Source organism: Dermacentor variabilis, chromosome 9, assembly GCF_050947875.1.
Source record: "Dermacentor variabilis isolate Ectoservices chromosome 9, ASM5094787v1, whole genome shotgun sequence".
NCBI classification, from domain to species: domain Eukaryota; kingdom Metazoa; phylum Arthropoda; class Arachnida; order Ixodida; family Ixodidae; genus Dermacentor; species Dermacentor variabilis.
Window position 1 is genome coordinate 114,033,687 of NC_134576.1, and position 19,266 is coordinate 114,052,952.

Consider the following 19,266-nt stretch of genomic DNA (forward strand, 5'->3'; position numbering starts at 1 on the left):
CCATCCCGGTGTCGTCGGCGCGAAGCCGCTCAATTTGTGACACTTTGTTCAGCCGCGCATAAACGTCGATATACGTGACTACGTTCCTTGCGAAGTCTACCAGCGTCGGCTAAGGTCCTGCCATACCTATAGACCGCATTGCCCAAACGTTCCTGCAACCCAGTGGCCCGCTCACAGTGCCCCGTCTAGACATGCTAGGAGCTCTTCCCCGGTGCGAAAGCTTGCCCTGTACTTGCTTACGTCCGTCGTCCAGTTTACCACGGAGCCGGAACCCCCGCTTCTCTCTGGCGTCATGGCGCTGTTGCCACAGTGTTTGTCATAACTTAGGTGCCACGTTTCGTTCGTCCGCCAATGACCCTTAGTCTACTGCTGACGGCAATTAGAGTTGGCTCTGTTCACCCAGTCTGTTCACTTGCGCGAGACAATTCGTGACCTCACACCCACCGCGCACCATCCCCAGCCTAAGAGACACTCGGGACTCTTCCACAGGAACCTAAACTCAGGGCATAGCTATCGCGAACCGCTCACCGTCGTAGTGGGTGGAGCGCCTTATGCGCTAACTCTCCTTGGCGCTAGGCTGCGCATGGAAAATCCCATTTTGATTGCTCCAACGAACAGATGCACTGCCGCGTCACCCTGCACTTTCACGGCGACAAAAGTTATCATGCTGCCGGTCTTGACTGCATAAATAACCAGCAGAACATCTTCCACAAGCTAGCGCCGCGTCCCAAACCTCGGGGTCCTTATTAACCAACTTTGTTTTTTGTCGCGGAATTGGTAAACCCGGGCCGCCGAAAATGTGCCCTACCTGCCTGAATCCGTGTCTTGCGGCTCTTCGGTGTCTCCGTAACCATGAGGCCCAGAGAGCACCTGTTTGAGACTTCTCAAAAGCACTGATCCTAATTCATTATGCGTTGTTCATATGTTGGAGCTCAAGCTCGGACTCTTCTTTGATGGACCGGAGGCGTTCAGAATAGAAAGAGCACAGAACGGCTGTGTATGATCATGATATATCATGGTGGCAATGTTTAATTTACTTTTGAGGGTGCGTGTGGTTGGGTGAAATAAGTTAGCCGATGTTCGCGAAATTCCACACAGGCCGGCAGGAGATTCTCTGAGCGCTAATGCTGGACAGGCCAGAGCCGTCAGGACACCGGAAATTGTGAAGAATTGTCTGCATCGGCCTGTTGAACCTGTACTGCACCAGCCATTCGTAGGAGCATCCATGGCAGGTGAGGGGATTTCCTGGGATGGTAACAAAAGAAGTGGAAGAGTGGGGGTTAGTGTGATAATAAGCAGGCGAGAACGTTATTGACTTATTCGAAAAGTCGTTTAAAAGTTTTCAACAGATACTGTAACGGCTTGTTTGGCGAAAACAGCTGACTCACAAGAAATTATCTTTCACCGAATCTATTCATTTCTAAACCATAGTACCCCAGGGCTGATCCCGCCAATATCTAGAATGCGGAGATCTACTGATCCAATGAGAAGGAATAAAAGCACGGGAATTAAATAAAATAATTAAACATGTGGACTCTGCGCATTTAAAAAAAACAATGCAGAATGAAAGACGAAGCAGCACGAGAAATAAATCAAGCTTTTCGTCTACTCTGGAAAATTCTCACTTTTCTGTCGGTACTGTCTTATTTACTATGGATATGCAACATGCCCGTTCGTATAATGTTATGTTTCTAGGGGTGCATTTGGATTGTTCAAGTAATTTCTGAATTGCCGGTGGCAATCTGCTGTCGTGCTCGAGGATCTCACGCGACGTTTAGCAAACTGCTTGAGATCAACAGAATCGGTGTCACGCATTTTTTAATATAGGGGCTAGAAGACGAGAATTCAGTGGCCACTGAGTCAAGCGAGATTGAAAGCTCCCAAATGATAAGAATCTTATTTTTCGGGTATGTTAAAGAGTCACCTTCGAGGCCGAGTAATGGCAGGACATTGAATTGCCCGGCGTTGTTGTACATGCGTACGACGAGATGCTCGAAGACGCTCCGTTCCAGCGTAGTGAGGTTGTTGTGGGACAGATTCAGCACCAAGGGCGCCGAATAATGAAATGCGGTAGGGTGAATGGCCCTGATCTGAGCCCGGTTGAGCTGAATCTGCGAAGACGATGGAACAAGAATAAATAGACAAGTAATTGTTACCGCAAATCAGTTGTGACAAATTATTCTCTCAATACACATGTGGCCATTTCATCTGGGAAACTGATTGACTACTCGTAAAAGAAATGATGGTCAAAGATCGCTGTCTTGAATTTCGCGCTCAATTAGTGGCGCCAGCGAAGTGTCAACTATGTCACTGATTTCCAGCTGTTCAGCACATATACAGTCAAACCTCTATATAATGAATCTCGATTCAACGAAATTCGCGATGTAAGGAAATATTTCAATTTCCTTATCTTAGTTGCCTTGAAAAACCGTGTATTTATTTTTTGCGGTTTAACAAAGTAACTTCTTTACCTAGTTTCGATTTAATGAAGTTTTTGGCCGTTTCAGTAAAGTACGTGGAGTCTGTATTGCTAGTAAATCTAGCGAGAAGCAGTGTCACACGAGGCAAAAGACATGTCAAGTGCCCTTCTGCCTGAAAACATCGAGCGGCAAAACCGCTGTCAAAACACGCGCGCTGGGAGGCGGAGAATTTGTTTACAAATGCTTACTAAGAAGACATTACCCACCCGGAATGCTCTGAGAATTTGTGAAGTTGTTTCTAATAATGAATATTTAAAACTTCGAATTAACGATATTTGTGATTTAACGAAGTTTTCCAGTGGAACTACAACTTCTTTATATCGTGATTCAACCGAACGTTCTAAAAAGAGTTGCACCCTTTGGGGGCGTATATTTGCCACACAACACAATAATTGTCATCTGTCTTGCCCGAATTTCTTTTCTTTAACGCTTAGAGCCCGGTACTTCCAAGTCACGAACGGCATGCGCGTTGTCAGCATGACAGAGCATTCTCGACAGAAGAGTAAGGAGCGCAGCTTTTTCAAGAAAGGAAACGCAAGCAAGACAGGGGTCGATAATTGTTGTGTGGCAAATATGCAACTGTTTTGGAGTGTATACCATTTGAATTCAGAAATGCTGAAGAGGTGCTTTTCTGAGTCTTTGAACATATTTTCCTTACAGGAAAGTACTAATACAGCCCCGAGCACACGGTGTGAAACCTCTTAAGTTTGCTTTCCAGTGAGTAGTGAGGTTTTGCATGCATTGGGGGGGGGGGGGGAGGGAGCTCTTAAACTTCAGCAATAATTTTATGCAGTACATATTTTCATTGTTTACGGAGTGAGCTTGGCGGAGGGATTGCTTGTTATCTCTGGGTCATTATAGTCACCTTGATTGGACTTTGTAAGGCTGTATCTGCTTATGCTGCGATTAACTCGGTGGCATGTTTAAAGCCCCATTCTCAAAGGAGACGCACTGGCAAGGCAAGCTTCGTCTGAATCATTCCGTAGCTATCTCCATCCAGCTCCTCTTCCTCAGACGGTGTGAAAATGTATGGCGTCGCAGGAACGTACGACAGGTGTTTCAAAAGGACATCTTCGCCCCTCTTCCACTTTTTCATAAATTGAAACTACATCGAACGCTCTCGTCAGTGTTCCTAACGGCCCTTATTTTTTAACATTCGATTGGGTTGCCACGCGGCCTAATGTCGGTGTTACACTAAGTACAAGCAGGCAGGATCGCTTCATAGGAATTCTGCAATAGTCACTTAGACGTCTTGTCCATAATCCATCGCTCATAGCCTTCGGCTTCATCACTGTTTAGTTTCACACCTTTAGGTACTCTTTCGTAATTTAACTTTGTCCCACCGCATGTCCAAAGTAGATGACGGGAATCAGCTGCAGACGCAGGAGCGGAGCACTTCCGACTCTGGACAATGTCTTCGTACGGTTGATTTACCAATAAATGCCTCACCATTTCGTTCATGGCAGTGTGCTATGTAGGACTCTTAGTTCTTTTCTTTTGGCGTCATTTAGAAAGAAGTCATGCGCCTTAATGCGCTCAGCTAACTCGCCAGACTCTCTGCGTTGCCTCTGTATTTGTTTATTGCTTTCGGGCGTGCAACCTCGCCAAATAATTCAATCGGAAGACGTAGAGACACCGCGCAAAGAAATGTGCAGATTCGATTGCGGAATTTCTGAGCAGTATCACGAGTACTGAGGCCACTGCAAGCCCATTCCTCAGCCCCATAACGAATGCTCCTTCTTCATTATTTATGTTGGTAACGCCACGAGGCCAGAGATCTGGACAGGTTAAGGGATGGGTGTGGATGGGGGATATACAGTGAAATGCTATGGCACCTAATATGGTCTTTGAAAATATTATTCGCACGCAACTGCAATAGCTCACTGTAGATATCACATTATACTAACGGAGCTTGGTCCTGCAATGTAGATGAAATACATTGACAAAGGGTCTATTTTGTACGCTACGTTCGTGTATGTTCGAGGACAGAATCAGAAACGTGGGTAGGGTTTCAGGCTTCGCGGACAGTGTCCCGTTCTTACATTGTGACTGGAAGGTGCACCCGCTTTCAAGGCTTCACTATGCCGCTCAAAAACAGAGATGCTTTAATTACTCAATGCCGGACAACTACGCTGATACAACTGGGGCAGTAAGGCTGTCAGGGCCAAGCTTACCGCCTTTCGCTAACGAATAGGTCTTTCCGGTTGCTCCATTATTGTTCAGTGTCTTTGCCTGCATACTCGGAATCATCCGGACTTCACTGTGGCGGTAGCAACGACACGTAATTGCTAACAGGCACTGTGCAATATTTTGTGGCCTGGAATGAGTTTTCGATGAAACAGGCTTAATCATGAACGTTGTTAAAAAATAAACGTTTTAGTCCTGAGCTTCAAACTCCTTTCTGCAATTTCTGCAGAAGAATAAACATGAATATAATTCAATCTACAAGATTTTATCGCAAGTACTTGTTTCGACAGTGCGTGTCGACACTGGCCACCAGCAGACCTGCTGCAACGCTTTCAGAAGACGCTACATCGTTAGAGCACTACTGCACACCCGTATTTTTCTGTGTTTGAGGCCTGTAACTGCGAGATTGCTTCATTTCAACACAACACATATTGGCACATCAGTAGATAGCGACATGTACCTAAACGATGAATGTAGCGGGAAAGAAAAGCTGCATTTTAGCACATTGAGGAGCTCCGCCACCCCCTGCTTACAAAGACAGCAACTGGAACAAGGTGACGCAGAACAAGTCCAAGCAATGGTCTGGTTTAGTTGTATAATTCACGAAATTTTCACGTTTCAATATGCAAAAATATTTATTATAGCGTACTTATAATAGCATTTTTTTCAATGGTATGCGTAAATTTTCGCCTCTTTGTTTAAGCTTACTTAATGAGATCGTGAGGCAATACTGTAATAATTGGGGTCAATAATTAGTACGCGGCCAGGGGATGCACCACTGGTTGGTTTTTCTTAGGCGTGTGGTGGAACTGTGAGAGAAATTTGCTAGAGCGCGAATGCAATGGCCGCTTTGAATTAATTCTGACCTAAACGCTGTCATCAGGTGATATTTGTAGAGGGTTGTAACTTTTATAACATTACATTTGGCAAACAGTGCGGACGTGTGCGCTTTGTACGGCAGAGTTGCATAGCGCCGCAAGGAATTTTTTCTTTAGTATTATTAAGTTGTGCAACGATTTCTTGGTACATGTAGCCCAGACATGACGACAGTAAACGCAGGCGAGCATTGAAGAGAACGTTGCGTAACGCAAGCTTTTGCGGCAGCTGGAAGTATGCGCTGGCATTTTCACAGGATACCTATTGTTTTGCTAAGTCTATTTCTTATGTAGTCTGTGCGCTATTCCCACAACATCCACTCATCAAACGACACCCAGCGTCTTCGCAGACGACTAAACTTCTATTTGGACAATATTTACACTGCAGAAGGAGTTACAGAAAGGAACTAGCATGCACCCGCGTCTGTATTGTTCTTTTTTTCATTATTTGAACCACCACAGGCGCTGGTTTGCTTACCCTAAGCTCCGGATGTCCCCGCTGTATTGAGACCGAGTGTGGTCCAAGCGTGACAAGTCTGGTGCCACTGAGGTCAAGCTCCTTGAGTCTCCAGAGGGCGGAGAACGCCCCGCGCCCGATGAAGGTAATTGGATTGTCCATTATCCCGAGCTTCTCCAGAAGTTGGTTGCGGAACGCGTTCGCCGGGATGCGCGACAGCTGGTTTCCGCCGATGTTGAGAGCCACCAGGAATGGGAAACGTTGTAGCCTGCATACGTTGGCAATATTGTTTATAGATATATACTATGAAGGGAAGCAGAGTGCGAGAGGTAAGAGAGGTAGAGAAGGAAAAAGCGAGAACACACATAGAAGGATAGCCTGTCCCATTGCCTCGTTCATTACAATGGCGCAGCCGATGAAGCTCGATATTTGTGGCGTCCCCACCTCTAAACTCGCTCCTTGCAGCGATGATGTCCTCCTGGATCTCGTTGCCTTGAGTGTGTTGGAGGTCACCTTTCGTGCTGCTGTTTTAAAGCCGTCGTCTACCACTCATCCCGCAATTACCGCTGTACCATTGGCCTAGCGGTGACCCCTGCCCCAGGCCAGATCGTCTGACCTGGGCAGGGCAGGGGGCCAGACGACAAATTTTGTTTAAATTTGTTAAAACAAAACTTAATTTTTTTAAGCTTTCTAAATGTTGGCAATAAAAGATATCAGTGCGATGTGGAATGGGCCGTACCTTTACTTAAGGACCACTACAGTGCGAAAATGATGCCGGAAAAGAGTCAAAACGCAATTTTTTTCCAACTTCACACCTTTGACGATGCGTTTTGTTTTTCTCGTTCCCTACCTAATTTCATCACTAAGTATGCACACTTGCAATGCCTATTTTTGAAAACAAGCTATAAAGCCCTGCTGAATGTATTGTTTTTTCTAAAGAACTATATAACGGCTGCATATTCCGACTTTCCTCGTACATAAAGGCAGTATAAATTGACAGAAAAAGTATTAAACTATAATATTACTGAAAGACCGCACTCTTCGGATAACAGAATTAAAGTGTGACGGTAATCGACCAAAGCAATAGTTTTTTTATCAATTATTGTTCACGAGTAAATTTCACTTCTGTGCGCAATGTTCCAAGCACTATCATGGTATCAGATGTCTTTTTTTTTATCATGAAGAAAAAAAAGGCTCCAGTCCGTGCTTCCCACATATATATATATATATATATATATATATATATATATATATATATATAATATGGTTTCCTAAGACTGCCCATTTGCGACAAAAGCAATTTACTTGCTAACGGGCCGGCTGTATAGACAGCCGTGGTGATGTTTTTCTTTCAGTTAAAAAGTATATTATTTCATAAAAGTGCTCTTTCTATCTGAAGTACATATGCGCCGGACCCACTCGTCCTGTCACAGATAATATATATATATATATATATGGCTGATATTTCTGCGAAGAATATAATCAATTTTCAAAGGTCGCTTTTCGCAGATAGCACACTTTTTACAGGTAGTCTTAGCTGGTTATTACGCTCATATTTCTCGTCCTAGAAATAGAAATGCAAAACCTACTAATGAACAGCGACTCGCCAAATGCGTAATAGGACGTCCATATATGTTATGGGCAACTTCTGAAATGTATATCTGGAAACTGGTATCGCCCATGAAATTAGTTGTCAATGAATACGCCGTGCGAGCTCAACGGCTACAATGCGATGTTTGGTATACGTGCCAAGGAGTAACTAATTATTTCTTTATGCTATTCCCACAGTACCTTTACAGGCATACAGGGGGAGGGGGGAGAATATAGAACACGAAGGGCATTCGTGCAATACCGCTTAGAATTGAACAATACAGTAAGAATGGTAAGCATAATGGTCAAAGAATTGTACACACAACTCTCATGCAGAAAGAGAAAGAAACATAAATAAAGTCGCATCAATCCAACAAGGCTTAAAATGCATCTTTCTATATTACATCAACCACTGACGATAGTAGTCTATTCGACTCCCGTATTCTAGGGGAAAAAGGACATCCTGACTGTTCTGTGTGGCAAAACATTTCTCGTCCTTTACGGGCGTGATCACCTCGAGCCGATGCATAATAAGGTTCAAGTATGTAGTGTTGCCTGTCAATACCAATTGTTGTGTGAAAGATACTATGAGAAGTTCTAAACGAAGTTATTTCCTGCGATTTTCTGGACACTCCCGTTGTAAATTATCCTTTGCTTGTGCAGCGCTAAAGGTAAAGCTATAATTTGCAGTAACAAACCTTGGAGCTAAATTTTGTGCTCTTTCAAGGCGTTCTTTGTCACTAACCATCGGTGGGTCCCATCCTCGCATGCACATTCTAGCATAGACCTGACAAACGTTTTCAACAGTAGCTCTTTAGTAGCCAAACAAAAATTTTTAGCATTGGGCCTTAGAAACCCAAATGACTTGCCTGCACTTGCTATTACGTAATCAACGTGACGATGCCATTTTAAAACAGTGCCACACTAAACTCCTAAGTATTTATATACAGACACCCGTGACAATGCAATATTATCTAAGGTATACTGAATCAAACATGGGGTCTTTTTCTTGCTAAATGACAGAAACACTGCCTTAGCTGGATTGAAACTCATGTTCCAAATACAAAACCACAGCGATGCGGCTGAGATCACACTGTAAAATGCGGCAATCGTCTTCAGAACTAATACGCTTGTACAAAGCGCAATCCTCAGCGTACAGTCTCAAATGCGACAGGACACCTTTACTGATATCAATTGACAAGCTATTTAGTGATTTGTTGTTAATTAGTTGAATATGCACTTATATGTCTCGTGCAAGCAATGTATGCCTGTTTGAGAAACCCACCTCAAGGATTACAAGTCTGCCGCGGGTAACCTTTAAAAATTGGGCAAGGTCCTCGCAGAAGCATGCAGTACATATAGGCACGTATAAAACGTGGAAGCAACAACAGCTCGTGCGTCAGTGAATGCTAATCAGAAAATTACATTCCGTGTGTTCTCCCCCGAAAAAAAAATCATTATGACGCTATCACAAAACACTGCCAAGGAGTAGTGAGCATTTTTTCCTTGCATGTTGTCAATCTGCTTGCGTCTCCTCACAAATCAGCTCATAGTCGGCGCTAGTGTCGTTCAGTCTTTTCTTGCGCCCCGGTTTAAATATTTGCACAATTTTTTTTCCATCGCAAATTCTAGACTGGAGCTTGCAAAAAAGCGTTTTTTTAATTACGATAACTAACGAAAAGATAAAGCCTCGCGTGCTTACTTTGCAAATTCGAATGTCCGCAGGGCGTTCCCGTACACGCTTAGAACGCTTAGGAGCTGCTTGAAGTTATCGAAAGCATCCAACGTGAAGGAGCCGAGGTTGGCGTTGCGCTCCAAGTGGACCTCGCCGAATTTGAAGTTTCCGAGCACGTTGCTCGGGAACGACGTGATGGGAGTCTTCTGAATCCACAGCTCGTTGTGTTCTCGGGTCGTCGCGTTACCGCTACCGAAGGCCCGTCTCAGCTGAGCCGTGCTGTTGGCGCGCATGCAGTTGATCCCGGAATGGTCGCACGTGCATGGCCTCAGGCTGGCGGCATCCGGACAGTACGCTGCCGTGAGGCCTAACCACGCCAAGGCCAGGGTAACCAAACAAGGAGTCCATCGGCCTACGAGTGAAATGAACCGAAAAAGAAAGTTTCAAACGAGCGGTATTTGGTGCAAATCTTTCCTGGTTAAGTTAGCAGTCAAGATGAAACATTTTTGAATTTATCCAATGCGTTTGTAGCTGATTTCGAGGGGGCGGATATTTCGAAATCGCCGCGAGGCTTATGACCAACTGATAAGGGAACGCGAATTCACTGTTGCTAAACTACAGATTTGAAATTAAACTATATACATTCAGTGATTAATTCAAAAAGGGTTATTAGAATATGTTGCCGTTAGCCCCCTCAGCGTTGCAATTTGTCGCGCAAGAAACGTCTGCCCCCTTCAGGTATAATAAACCTGTACATTTCAAGTTCCGCTAAATGCTCGGCGTGAATTTTAAAGAATTCGTTCGAAAACATCCGGCGTGATACCAGTAAGCGTCGATGCAGAAAACTCAGTATGTTGGAGAACCGATCACCGCAGCTCAACTACTCGAGCTGGCATACAAGGCGAATGGGACATCAAATCCATCTACCCTATTCTTGAAGTGCCGCCAAGTGCGTCACCTTTTCATGACGAATTTGGGGGCACACGTTAGTAGTAACATTTTCTTGGGACGATGACGGATGCGTCGTAGAAAGAGGCAAGTCACTAAGCCCGTAAGGCTGCCTGTTTGCGGGTTAACCACTCACCCATTGCGTGTGATGTAGCAGGGTGTGCAACGCTGGGACGATCCTCGGTGGAAAACTAAGCGTGCGTGGCAGGGACATCGCTTTAAATCGAGACTGCCGATGAATGACGCTATGCGTCGCTGATAGATTATCGCCAGCCTTTACGTAAGAGCTAGCGACGCATTTTCAGCGCGTTCCTACGATTGTGCGTTTCCGTGTGACTTGGTGTGCGTCTGCGTGTGTTTGTGTGTTGAAGCGTGGGCATGTTTGTTGTGTGCGTATGTTTGTATGTCTATGTATGTGCACGTTTGGGAGGGAGAGAACAGGTGAGGTTAGGGCTCGTTCGAGAGTGAGGATAGCCGACCGCCGCAGCGTTACCCGGCGAGATATGGTATCGCCGCGCATTGTTCGTATGTCACGGGAATTGCGCCACAAGGCGACGCCTTTGCCATGAAGAATCGAAACAACGGCTGTTATCAGTTACGAACCTGCGAGGTGTGCGAGCAGAAATGACGACGAAGGCACATACCACCTACAGCGATGTCAAGTGAACTGAGCCAAAGTGAGGACGCTTAGGTCGCGCGTTTCATCGGACATTGCTACAGCTACGCGACCAACCCTCCGCTTACATTTGGTACATCTCGATGCATTTTACTGCGACAGCAATCAAATCGTTAACGCCTGATTGTCTTCTTGTCAGTGTCATTGCCCTTGTCGTTATTTGTTAGTCGTAGTCGAGAAGTTTTCATGGCATCGTCATTCCCATGCCGTCAACGTTGTCTTATCGCCGTGATCGTCATGAGTTTCTATAGTCTTCATGGCTTTGTCGCCATACTATCGTCATTGTCATGTTAACTTTTCATCGTCATCATCATGATTTAACGTGGTCATCCGCTTTCTTCTGTGTGTCCATCGCTCTTGTAGAATTGTCTTCGTTCCACGCACTTATGGTGTTAAAGTGGTGGTAAGAATACAACCTTACCAATGCAAAATACAAATCTGGGTGAAATTTAACTTGATCGTATAAATTATTCAGTGCGGAAATCATTGGAATACCATCATCTGTACGAGGATGACATCGCGTAGAGAAACCGAGGGTTGACGAGCAAACAACGCTCCTCACCGCTTTCCGCAGACGCTACCAAGACGTAAAGCTGGAACTGTGGGCTGGAAGGCGCCCCCGCAATGTCTGCGATCGGTGCGCTATGCCAGAAATTGCGAGGAGGACGGCCAACCACACCACTGGAGGTTGAAGTAACGCCGGCTGGAACAACCGTCACAAGCGTCAAGCAACTAAGCGTTCTAGAGTTACGATTCCAAATCGACAATGGAAGCGCGGCCGTCCTATAATAGCTTAGGCAGTCGATTGCGCAGATCTCACACTTCGTCCACCGCATTACCAACCAGCACCGCTGCCGAAAGGAGCAAGATGTACTCCGAATTGCACATGCCTTCTTCATCAGTTGCTGTCATGCGCATGAACTCAGGAGCTAAGTTTTTGGCAGGAACTAGAGCTTCGTTGAACCAAACATTAAACTGACAGATACCTGAAAAAAAATCAGTGCCCGTCCACGCTGTGAAGAAGGATGAACAACGAAGCTGTGTATGTGGGCTCCTTAATGGCGAACTGCACCTCCGCCATGGCTCGGCCCGGCATTTTACAAACTTCGGGATTGGGCCACGTACGGGGAGTGCCTAATGCATGCTTCACCTTCGCCGCAGGTCGGTCCGGCATTGCACTATCTTCGGGATTGGCCCTCGTATGGGGATTGCTTAACGCCTGCTTCACCTCCACCGCGGGTTGAGTCGGCATTTCACTATCTCTGGAATCGGCCCACACATAGGCAGTTTTTTACTTACAACGGCACGAAAATTTCCTTGGACGGTAGAGGTATATAGCTTCGCTGTAAAAAGAACTTGGAAGTGCATCAGATCGCACTACATAGACATTTACTTGGATAGTAACCAGTCTCAGATGTTCGAGTTCTGTGCGCTACCCCCACGTCTATTTAAATCACGTCAATGCAAAGTACCGTATTAAAGCTTGGATCTGCTACTACCACTTCAAACGCTTACGGTAGCGGTGCGTCAGAGTTGAACGTCGTTGCCCGTATGGTCGGTAGTCTCCCTTCGTCGATGTCCGGTGGCAGCGTCTCGCCTAATGACGCGTCAAAGTGACTGTTACACTCCGGCAGATCGGCATTCGTGATATATGATGCTCGGCTTGCTCGAGATAGCAGATGTTCTGGAACAGATGGTCAGCGCCTCTCCGGGCATCTGGGGCATCTTTGGCGCATGGTACTGGGGCGGAACTAAGCCTGGAGCTCCATGGCCGTCTTCCGCTCCAGGAACACTGCACCACGGCCACCTCGTTCCTAAATACACACGCCTTCCTTCCCGTCTGCTAAGATGGTTTCTGCTTTCCGTCTTGCTTAAGGCTTTTTCTCCCCGCTCTTCCTCCTGCGAGTCACTTGGTCATCTTTCTTTACTCCTGTCTGCGCTCATTCCTTATTGAAGTCAGTCTTGTTCCTCAGTCTTCTTTCGACAAGCAACATTTGCCACTCCTAACAGTCACATTAGGTACGCCACATCCTACTTTACATTCGACAGAACAAACGCAAAGAAATCCAACGTTATGATACAAGGTGCGTACAAGCGTGCAACGGGACTTGCTCCGAGTACCTCCACCAAGAACTCGAAACAACTACGTATGTACAACAGCGAAGAAGCAATCATTGAGGCGCAGCTATCCAGCCAACGGTTGTGGCTTATTAGAGTTGTCGGACAATCTCGCCGCTGCCACCGTTTGTAAGAGTTGAAGGTCGTAGAGAGGAAGTTGGGAGGAACTAGGCGTATAGGGCTTATTTACAGTATTTACACTTCAAACAAGAGATACATCGACAGACTAGCGTTGCTGCCAAATGGAGCACGCAAGACGAGCGTGCAGCACACAGCTTACGAGCACACGCTCACGAGTACGATCACAGAGCACATTTACGAACACGCTGACGAGCACGCCTAGCAGCCGACAAACAGCCGCTCGTAAACACTCCGTGCTCCCTAGATCCCTAGGTGAGGGAAACGGCAGTTCACTGCCAATTCGCAGCGTCAAACGTCAACGCAGACGACCCGCCGGTTGTCCATTATCTTGAGTCTTGAAAGGCGCGTTGGTTCACCGAGCTGATCCGCGCAGCGTGGCCGCCGGTTGTCCATTGTGCTGCGTCCTGTAGTCGCCACGAGTGTCAGCAGACTGTGACTAATCCTGGGGCCCACATGCCGCTAAGCACTCTTTTGTTAGGGAAGCTCTTCTTGCTACAGAGAGACCATGTCGGTGGTGGCGGGTTCAGTAACAATAGTTGGTCCACCGATCGCGTTTAGTCACAACGGCGCTGTGGGGGTGTTGAAGCGGCACCTCGCATCCCCTACGAAATGAGTCACCGCAGCAATTGTGATAGGCTTCCATGGTTCTCTTCGGGGAAGCTCGCAACGCTCGCAGCTGCAGCTGGCTGAGAAAACTTGCATGCTGCCACCTCGGCAGGCCATTCCTAACAGGCTCCCGCCCACAACGGTCGGACGATCAGTCCTTAGCTTTCTCGGTTATCCGCTACAACCGAGTTGGCGGCCACATACAGCGTAGCATAGTGGGAAGCCTTGCTGTCAGTGTCGACTCGTGGAGCCTGCTTATTCTGTTCCGGCCATGGCTCATGACATCCTCAAGACTCCACTCAGACGCAGTGCTTCTTCTTGTACCTGTGACTTACGCGCAATACATATTTTATATTTCTCTCTCCTGTTTGGTCGTTTTGTCAAATTGTATTGGCATTCGTTCCACTGCAAAATCTATTAGGACAAATGGCGTTAACCAGATCATCACTTTTGATGTGGCACTATCCGGGGAATGGCAGAGATATTGCTTTTCATTTTTCTGCCATCATGTGTCTACGCACAACGGAAGACCATAAATACAGGAAGTTTGTGTACAATCTATAAAATTCAAAGAGAAAGTGTTGAACATTTGATCAAAATTTCAAAATAATTGTTCTTCGAGTGTCTGTGCTTGCCTGAAGAGCGCGTATTGTTGCCCAGGTATGCGACTTCACGGGACATTGAGAACGCAGTCAGTTTGCGTTCAGCCGTTGCAATACGGCGTATGTTACGTGCATTTGGGAAAACGTGCCACTATGCAGTCAGAGCAGCCGCACATTTCCGCGACTAATTTAGCCTAGTTATTCACCATGCAACTGAGCAAATAATTCCCATTGCATGCCAACTCTAATTTTTTATAAGCGTTGTAGCAACTTCCTGTGCTTGAAACCGAACACATCCTCAGTTTCATGACAGTAAGCCTAGATACCCTGCCTACATGCACTGAATGTGTATGTTTATCTCCGCTCCGCCATTTTCTTATCTTATCATTTCCTTTTCTCTGCTTGTATCCCACGCGCCACTACGTCATGTGACACTCCCTTGCAAAATCCGGTTCGCTCACGATACTTCACGCGTGCTGTTAGGTGCCATACGAGCAAGACCACCATGTTTTCCATCTCCGTTATCCTGATTGCTTTTCATCGGCGTGCGCGGCAAAAAAAAAGACAATGGCGCGAACTTTATCGACCCCATAACGGGCATGGACTGCCAGTGCCAGCACAGCTTCGATTTCGTTGCCGATATGTTAAGTTACGAAGCATAAAGTGCGCATGCAATAGTTTCGCCGTCGCGTTTGGTGTATCTACTGGAAGCATTCGGTTTGTCGATGATTATTCGCAACGGTATAAAGCTCTGGAATCTGGACCGCAGTGCAATGCACTGAGTTGAGACAACTGAATCTAATTCTGAGTTTTTTTACGCGCGAAAACCACGATTTCAGTATGGGGCTCACGCCCTAGGGAGGGGAGGGGGGGGGGACCCTGGAATAATTATGACCAACGGGGGATCTTTAAAGAGCCGCCAATGCATGACCGTCTTTGCACTTCGCCCGCGTTGAAATGCAGCCGCCGCGGCCGGGATTGGAACGTGCGACCAAAAATTTCCCTCCGGGCGACTCGGCGTGGTGAGGCGACTAGTTCAGAGTGGGGGGATCCCTTGCTCCGTTACAAAGACACACTCCGTCATTATACACACATTCGTCGCACCCACGCCGCACCACCGCCGTCCTTCTCGCGGGAGGAAGCAATGGCATTACGCCAGTTACAAACCGCAACTTTTCCAAATCTTGTCTCTCGCAATAAATTCTACCCACACTGGTATGCAGATCGGTGCCCTGGCTGTGGGAGCTCACCCACAATCTTCCACGTCACGATTGAGTGCACTGCAAACCTCTTTCCTCCCTTGCCAACTCTCCTTTACCCCCTACGCAACAAAGAGCTGTGGGGCGATGCCCTCCGCGACGGACCTCCCGAGGTCCTCCGAGCTGTGATACAACGGGCTCGAAACATCGCCGGAATCATCTTTGGGACCCAGGACTCAGGGTTCCTCTCACACTGCTCTCGCCATTCAAATATTATTAATAAAGATGTTTTACTCTCTCGCGCTTAGCATCGTAACACCGTAGCTGCTAAGCCACCGCGACGGGCGAGTTGAGACAAGGGCACCTATTTAAAGTACACCGCGCGTTGGGTAAACGTCGCTGAAAACGCCCACCTACTCTTCTCGCCCCATTTCATAAAACGCAGGTCGAAGTTGACGTTACACGTCCCAGTCCAGAACTACTGCGCGTCTGTTTGCTTTTCTTCGTGCGACTCGTGTTTGCTGAGCACTCACATGACAGGATGCACCGTCGGGGGAGCGTACTAAAGATATCGAACCCAAACGGAAAACACCGCGCTTGTACGTTCGCAGGACGCGTGCGTCCTCCAGTACTCCAAATGCCAGCCTAAACTCTAGGACTTCGTTAATTCTTCTGAAACACATAAAGTGAGAACTTTTCGGGGAAGCCTTCAGTGCACAGTCTCCTGTCTAAGTACACACGGAAAAATAATATTGTTTTTCTCGCCAGCCGCTGCACCGAATTCATTGACGTTGGCGGCATTTAGAAGAAACATTTGAAATTTATCAAATGTTTAGACAGTTGGTTTTATGAGTTTGGTGACTTCTGTTTGAAGAAGTGTTGGAAATAGACAAGCTGGAAAGAAAATCTGCAGTTGCATTATTATGAATCATGGTTTACAGTGTAATTTTAGACGGGACATAGCAGGATACGCGAAACAAATTCCGATCTAACTATACGGCGTTTGTCCAGTGTGTATCGCTGTGCCCCGTCTCAAATTGTGCCGTAAACCATGATCCATAATACTCATAACCGACCAGCCCAACTTAGTGCCTTATCAGACACATCTTGCACATGTTGCAATTTATATGAAGCGAACCATTAGGGAAGTTCTCATTTATGCGCTATACAAGTAACGGTGAGGCTTAAAATTCAGATTAATTTCATCTTGCACAGCGTGTAGTAACTGGAAGCATCGTTTATCTTTATACACCACAAATATGAAATTTTAATGGTTATCCGCTACACCGTTGACAAGTTACGTAGGCGAAATATTTCGGGAAATCAACACATCCGTTGCATGTCATACGCTGTTCCACTTAGAAAGCTTGGTGTTTGGAGATCAATATAGGCAGATATTATATGAAAGCGCTTTTTGTTGTGATTAGTTGCCTCATGAGACAGACCAGAGGTAAGCTCACTGACATTTTTTTGGCCAAAATTCAATGACATATGCACAGCCTATGCGGCAAGAAACAATATGAAAGCACGCAAAATCCGGAGGCAGAGGTAAACATAGCTTTGATTTTAATGGCGTAACGGTCACAGGAAGGCGCACTGCTTGATAATAGGCTGGTATCACCGCCCGGATTGACATCTACCAAAACATTTGCGAAAGAGCTCGGCTTTCTTCGTTCTTGAGCCACTCGACGTGTTACGCATATTTGCGAAATTGACCTCGTGTGTCTTATTCACTCGAAGATAATTTTGAGCTTACGGAGCATGTGAGTGTCTGCCATTGAGCACGCTATCACCGAAGCAATGCTACTGCTGGCGACGTAGCCGCCAGTACGCAATACTATTGTTTCTGCGGTGTCGGCCATTGTACACTGCAGACATGGTGGCCACGGGAATTCCCAGTGATTCTGATAACTTTGTTTGTGCAGAAGGATCTTGATGTCTCTTATTTGTTTTCTTCTTTGAAGATCGTTGGAAAATGTACTGGCAATAGTCCCGAGCATTGGTACTCTGAGTTTCGAAGTGAGCCGGAAAAAGCTTTTCTTTTTTTTCAAACTGTTTCGGCATTGCTCTTTCTTTCGCATTATTTTCGTCGAATACAGACAATACAACCAGGAGATTTAACTGCCGCTAAAAATTAGATCGTGCGTTCTGTGATGACAACTCTATAATTACTGCGTCAGACCATTTGCATCGTTTGTGTCGAATGAGAAATTGAGGACACTGAAAAAAGATCCAATAATCGTATATGCTTCTCGGGACAAGACGTGAGATTTCTGGGCCCATATTCACAGCTCCTGGTATTTTTTTTTCGTAAGTCGACTAGGTGCGGCCATCAGTTTTGAGTTCAAGACACATCGTAGCAAGCCGGGATCTTGGATTCATGCCTGCGAGTTCATGCAGTGAATTAAGGTTTTATATGTGTGAGGCGTTCCTTGACCTTCTGTAGTGTCCCTCGTCATTTCTTTACTGATCTGTTATTTCTTTTTAATATCTCATCTTATTCTCATCTGTGTTTTCATACATTCATTTTCTTTTTTCACTCTGAGAGGAGGTCCTGCCTGCGGTTCTTCAACCATGGGGCCTTCTAATGTATGCGTCCACTTTGTACCATTTCATGTTCATGTGTTTCAGAATATTTCAATCTTCTGAAATAAGTTAACATCTGAAATTATAAGACACTACAAAATACATGTGACAGCTTCTAAAGTCTATTCATATCCCCAGCTTATCTGTCACGATTCTGAAAAAGTTGTTTACTTACTTATTTATCGGTTTATTTTTTATTTATACATTTATTTATTACCCTCAAGGCCCGATAGCATTACAGAACGGAGTGGATACATTCGATAAAATGGAAAACGCAGAAAAAACAGCAGTAAACTTCTATAAAACTAAAAAGATAAAAAGGTAACATCAACAAAACAAAGGAAATTAACAATAAATAGCGCACAGCACGTGGAAGAAGAAAAAAGGGGTTAAAAAACTGCTAAGCATACAAAGCGTAAAGAGATCTTTTCAACAAAGAAAGAAAGAAAAGAAATGCACTCAAAACAGTAATATGTGCCCACAAAACAAAGATTGGTGGGATAAAAGGAAGGCTAGCAAAAATAAAAAAGGATGACAATGTTACAATCTTTTGTGTTTATGACAGCAGCAGGATAGTTGAAGCAGCTTTGAACTCAGGTTTGTTAGATATTTCGACGACAGATCGAGGAAGGCGATTCCAACTTGCTGACGTTCTGGGGATGAATGAATTGAAAAAAAATGATTGGTGTGGCATGAAGGAATACCAACCTTATGACGATGGTCGATGCGCGCTGAAACGTAACAAAGGAGGGTTATCAATTTGTTCTTAAGAATGGGGTTGTCATAATATATCTTATGGAGCAGGCAAAGGCGGAATATTTTTCTAGGTTGCGATAGCAATGGTAATGATAAGCTTGCTTTCATAGTAGCAACGCGGGAGTTGCGGTGATATTTAGAAATAGCGAAGCGTGCGGCCCGGTTCTGAATAGATTGAAGTTGGTAGAGGAGCATCTCTTCACTGGGGTCCCAGATAGGTGCAGCACATTCAAGTTCAATATGAATTAACGATTTATAAAGAAGTGGTTTCACAGGAATACTAGAAATCTAAAAATTGTGGCATATGTAGCCCAGCATGCTATTAGCGTTGTTGGTTACATGGTTTACATGTATCTTCCCAGAAAGATTA

At 45.6% G+C, this 19,266-nt stretch overlaps 1 protein-coding gene across 1 annotated transcript; it reads right to left on the reverse strand.

Moving 5' to 3' along the window:
• Window positions 1–991: 991 nt before the first annotated feature.
• Window positions 992–10,453, reverse strand: LOC142557312 (podocan-like). Its single transcript, XM_075669047.1, has 5 exons — window positions 10,349–10,453; window positions 9,292–9,676; window positions 6,021–6,267; window positions 1,925–2,111; window positions 992–1,245 (listed from the first exon to the last, which is right to left on the reverse strand). The coding sequence occupies exons 1-5, from the start codon at window positions 10,350–10,352 to the stop codon at window positions 1,070–1,072; spliced, it is 999 nt and encodes a 332-aa protein (XP_075525162.1). The 5' UTR covers window positions 10,353–10,453; the 3' UTR covers window positions 992–1,069.
• Between the last annotated feature and the right edge of the window lie 8,813 nt (window positions 10,454–19,266).

Bases quoted from the DNA above. Each gene is read 5' to 3' on its own strand.
- LOC142557312 (XM_075669047.1), bottom strand. The intron at 2,112-6,020 runs GTAAGCAAACCA...TCGTCTTCGCAG, and splicing joins GGGGACATCCGGAGCTTAGG to ATTCAGCTCAACCGGGCTCA. The intron at 1,246-1,924 runs GTGACTCTTTAA...TTACCATCCCAG, and splicing joins GCCATTACTCGGCCTCGAAG to GAAATCCCCTCACCTGCCAT.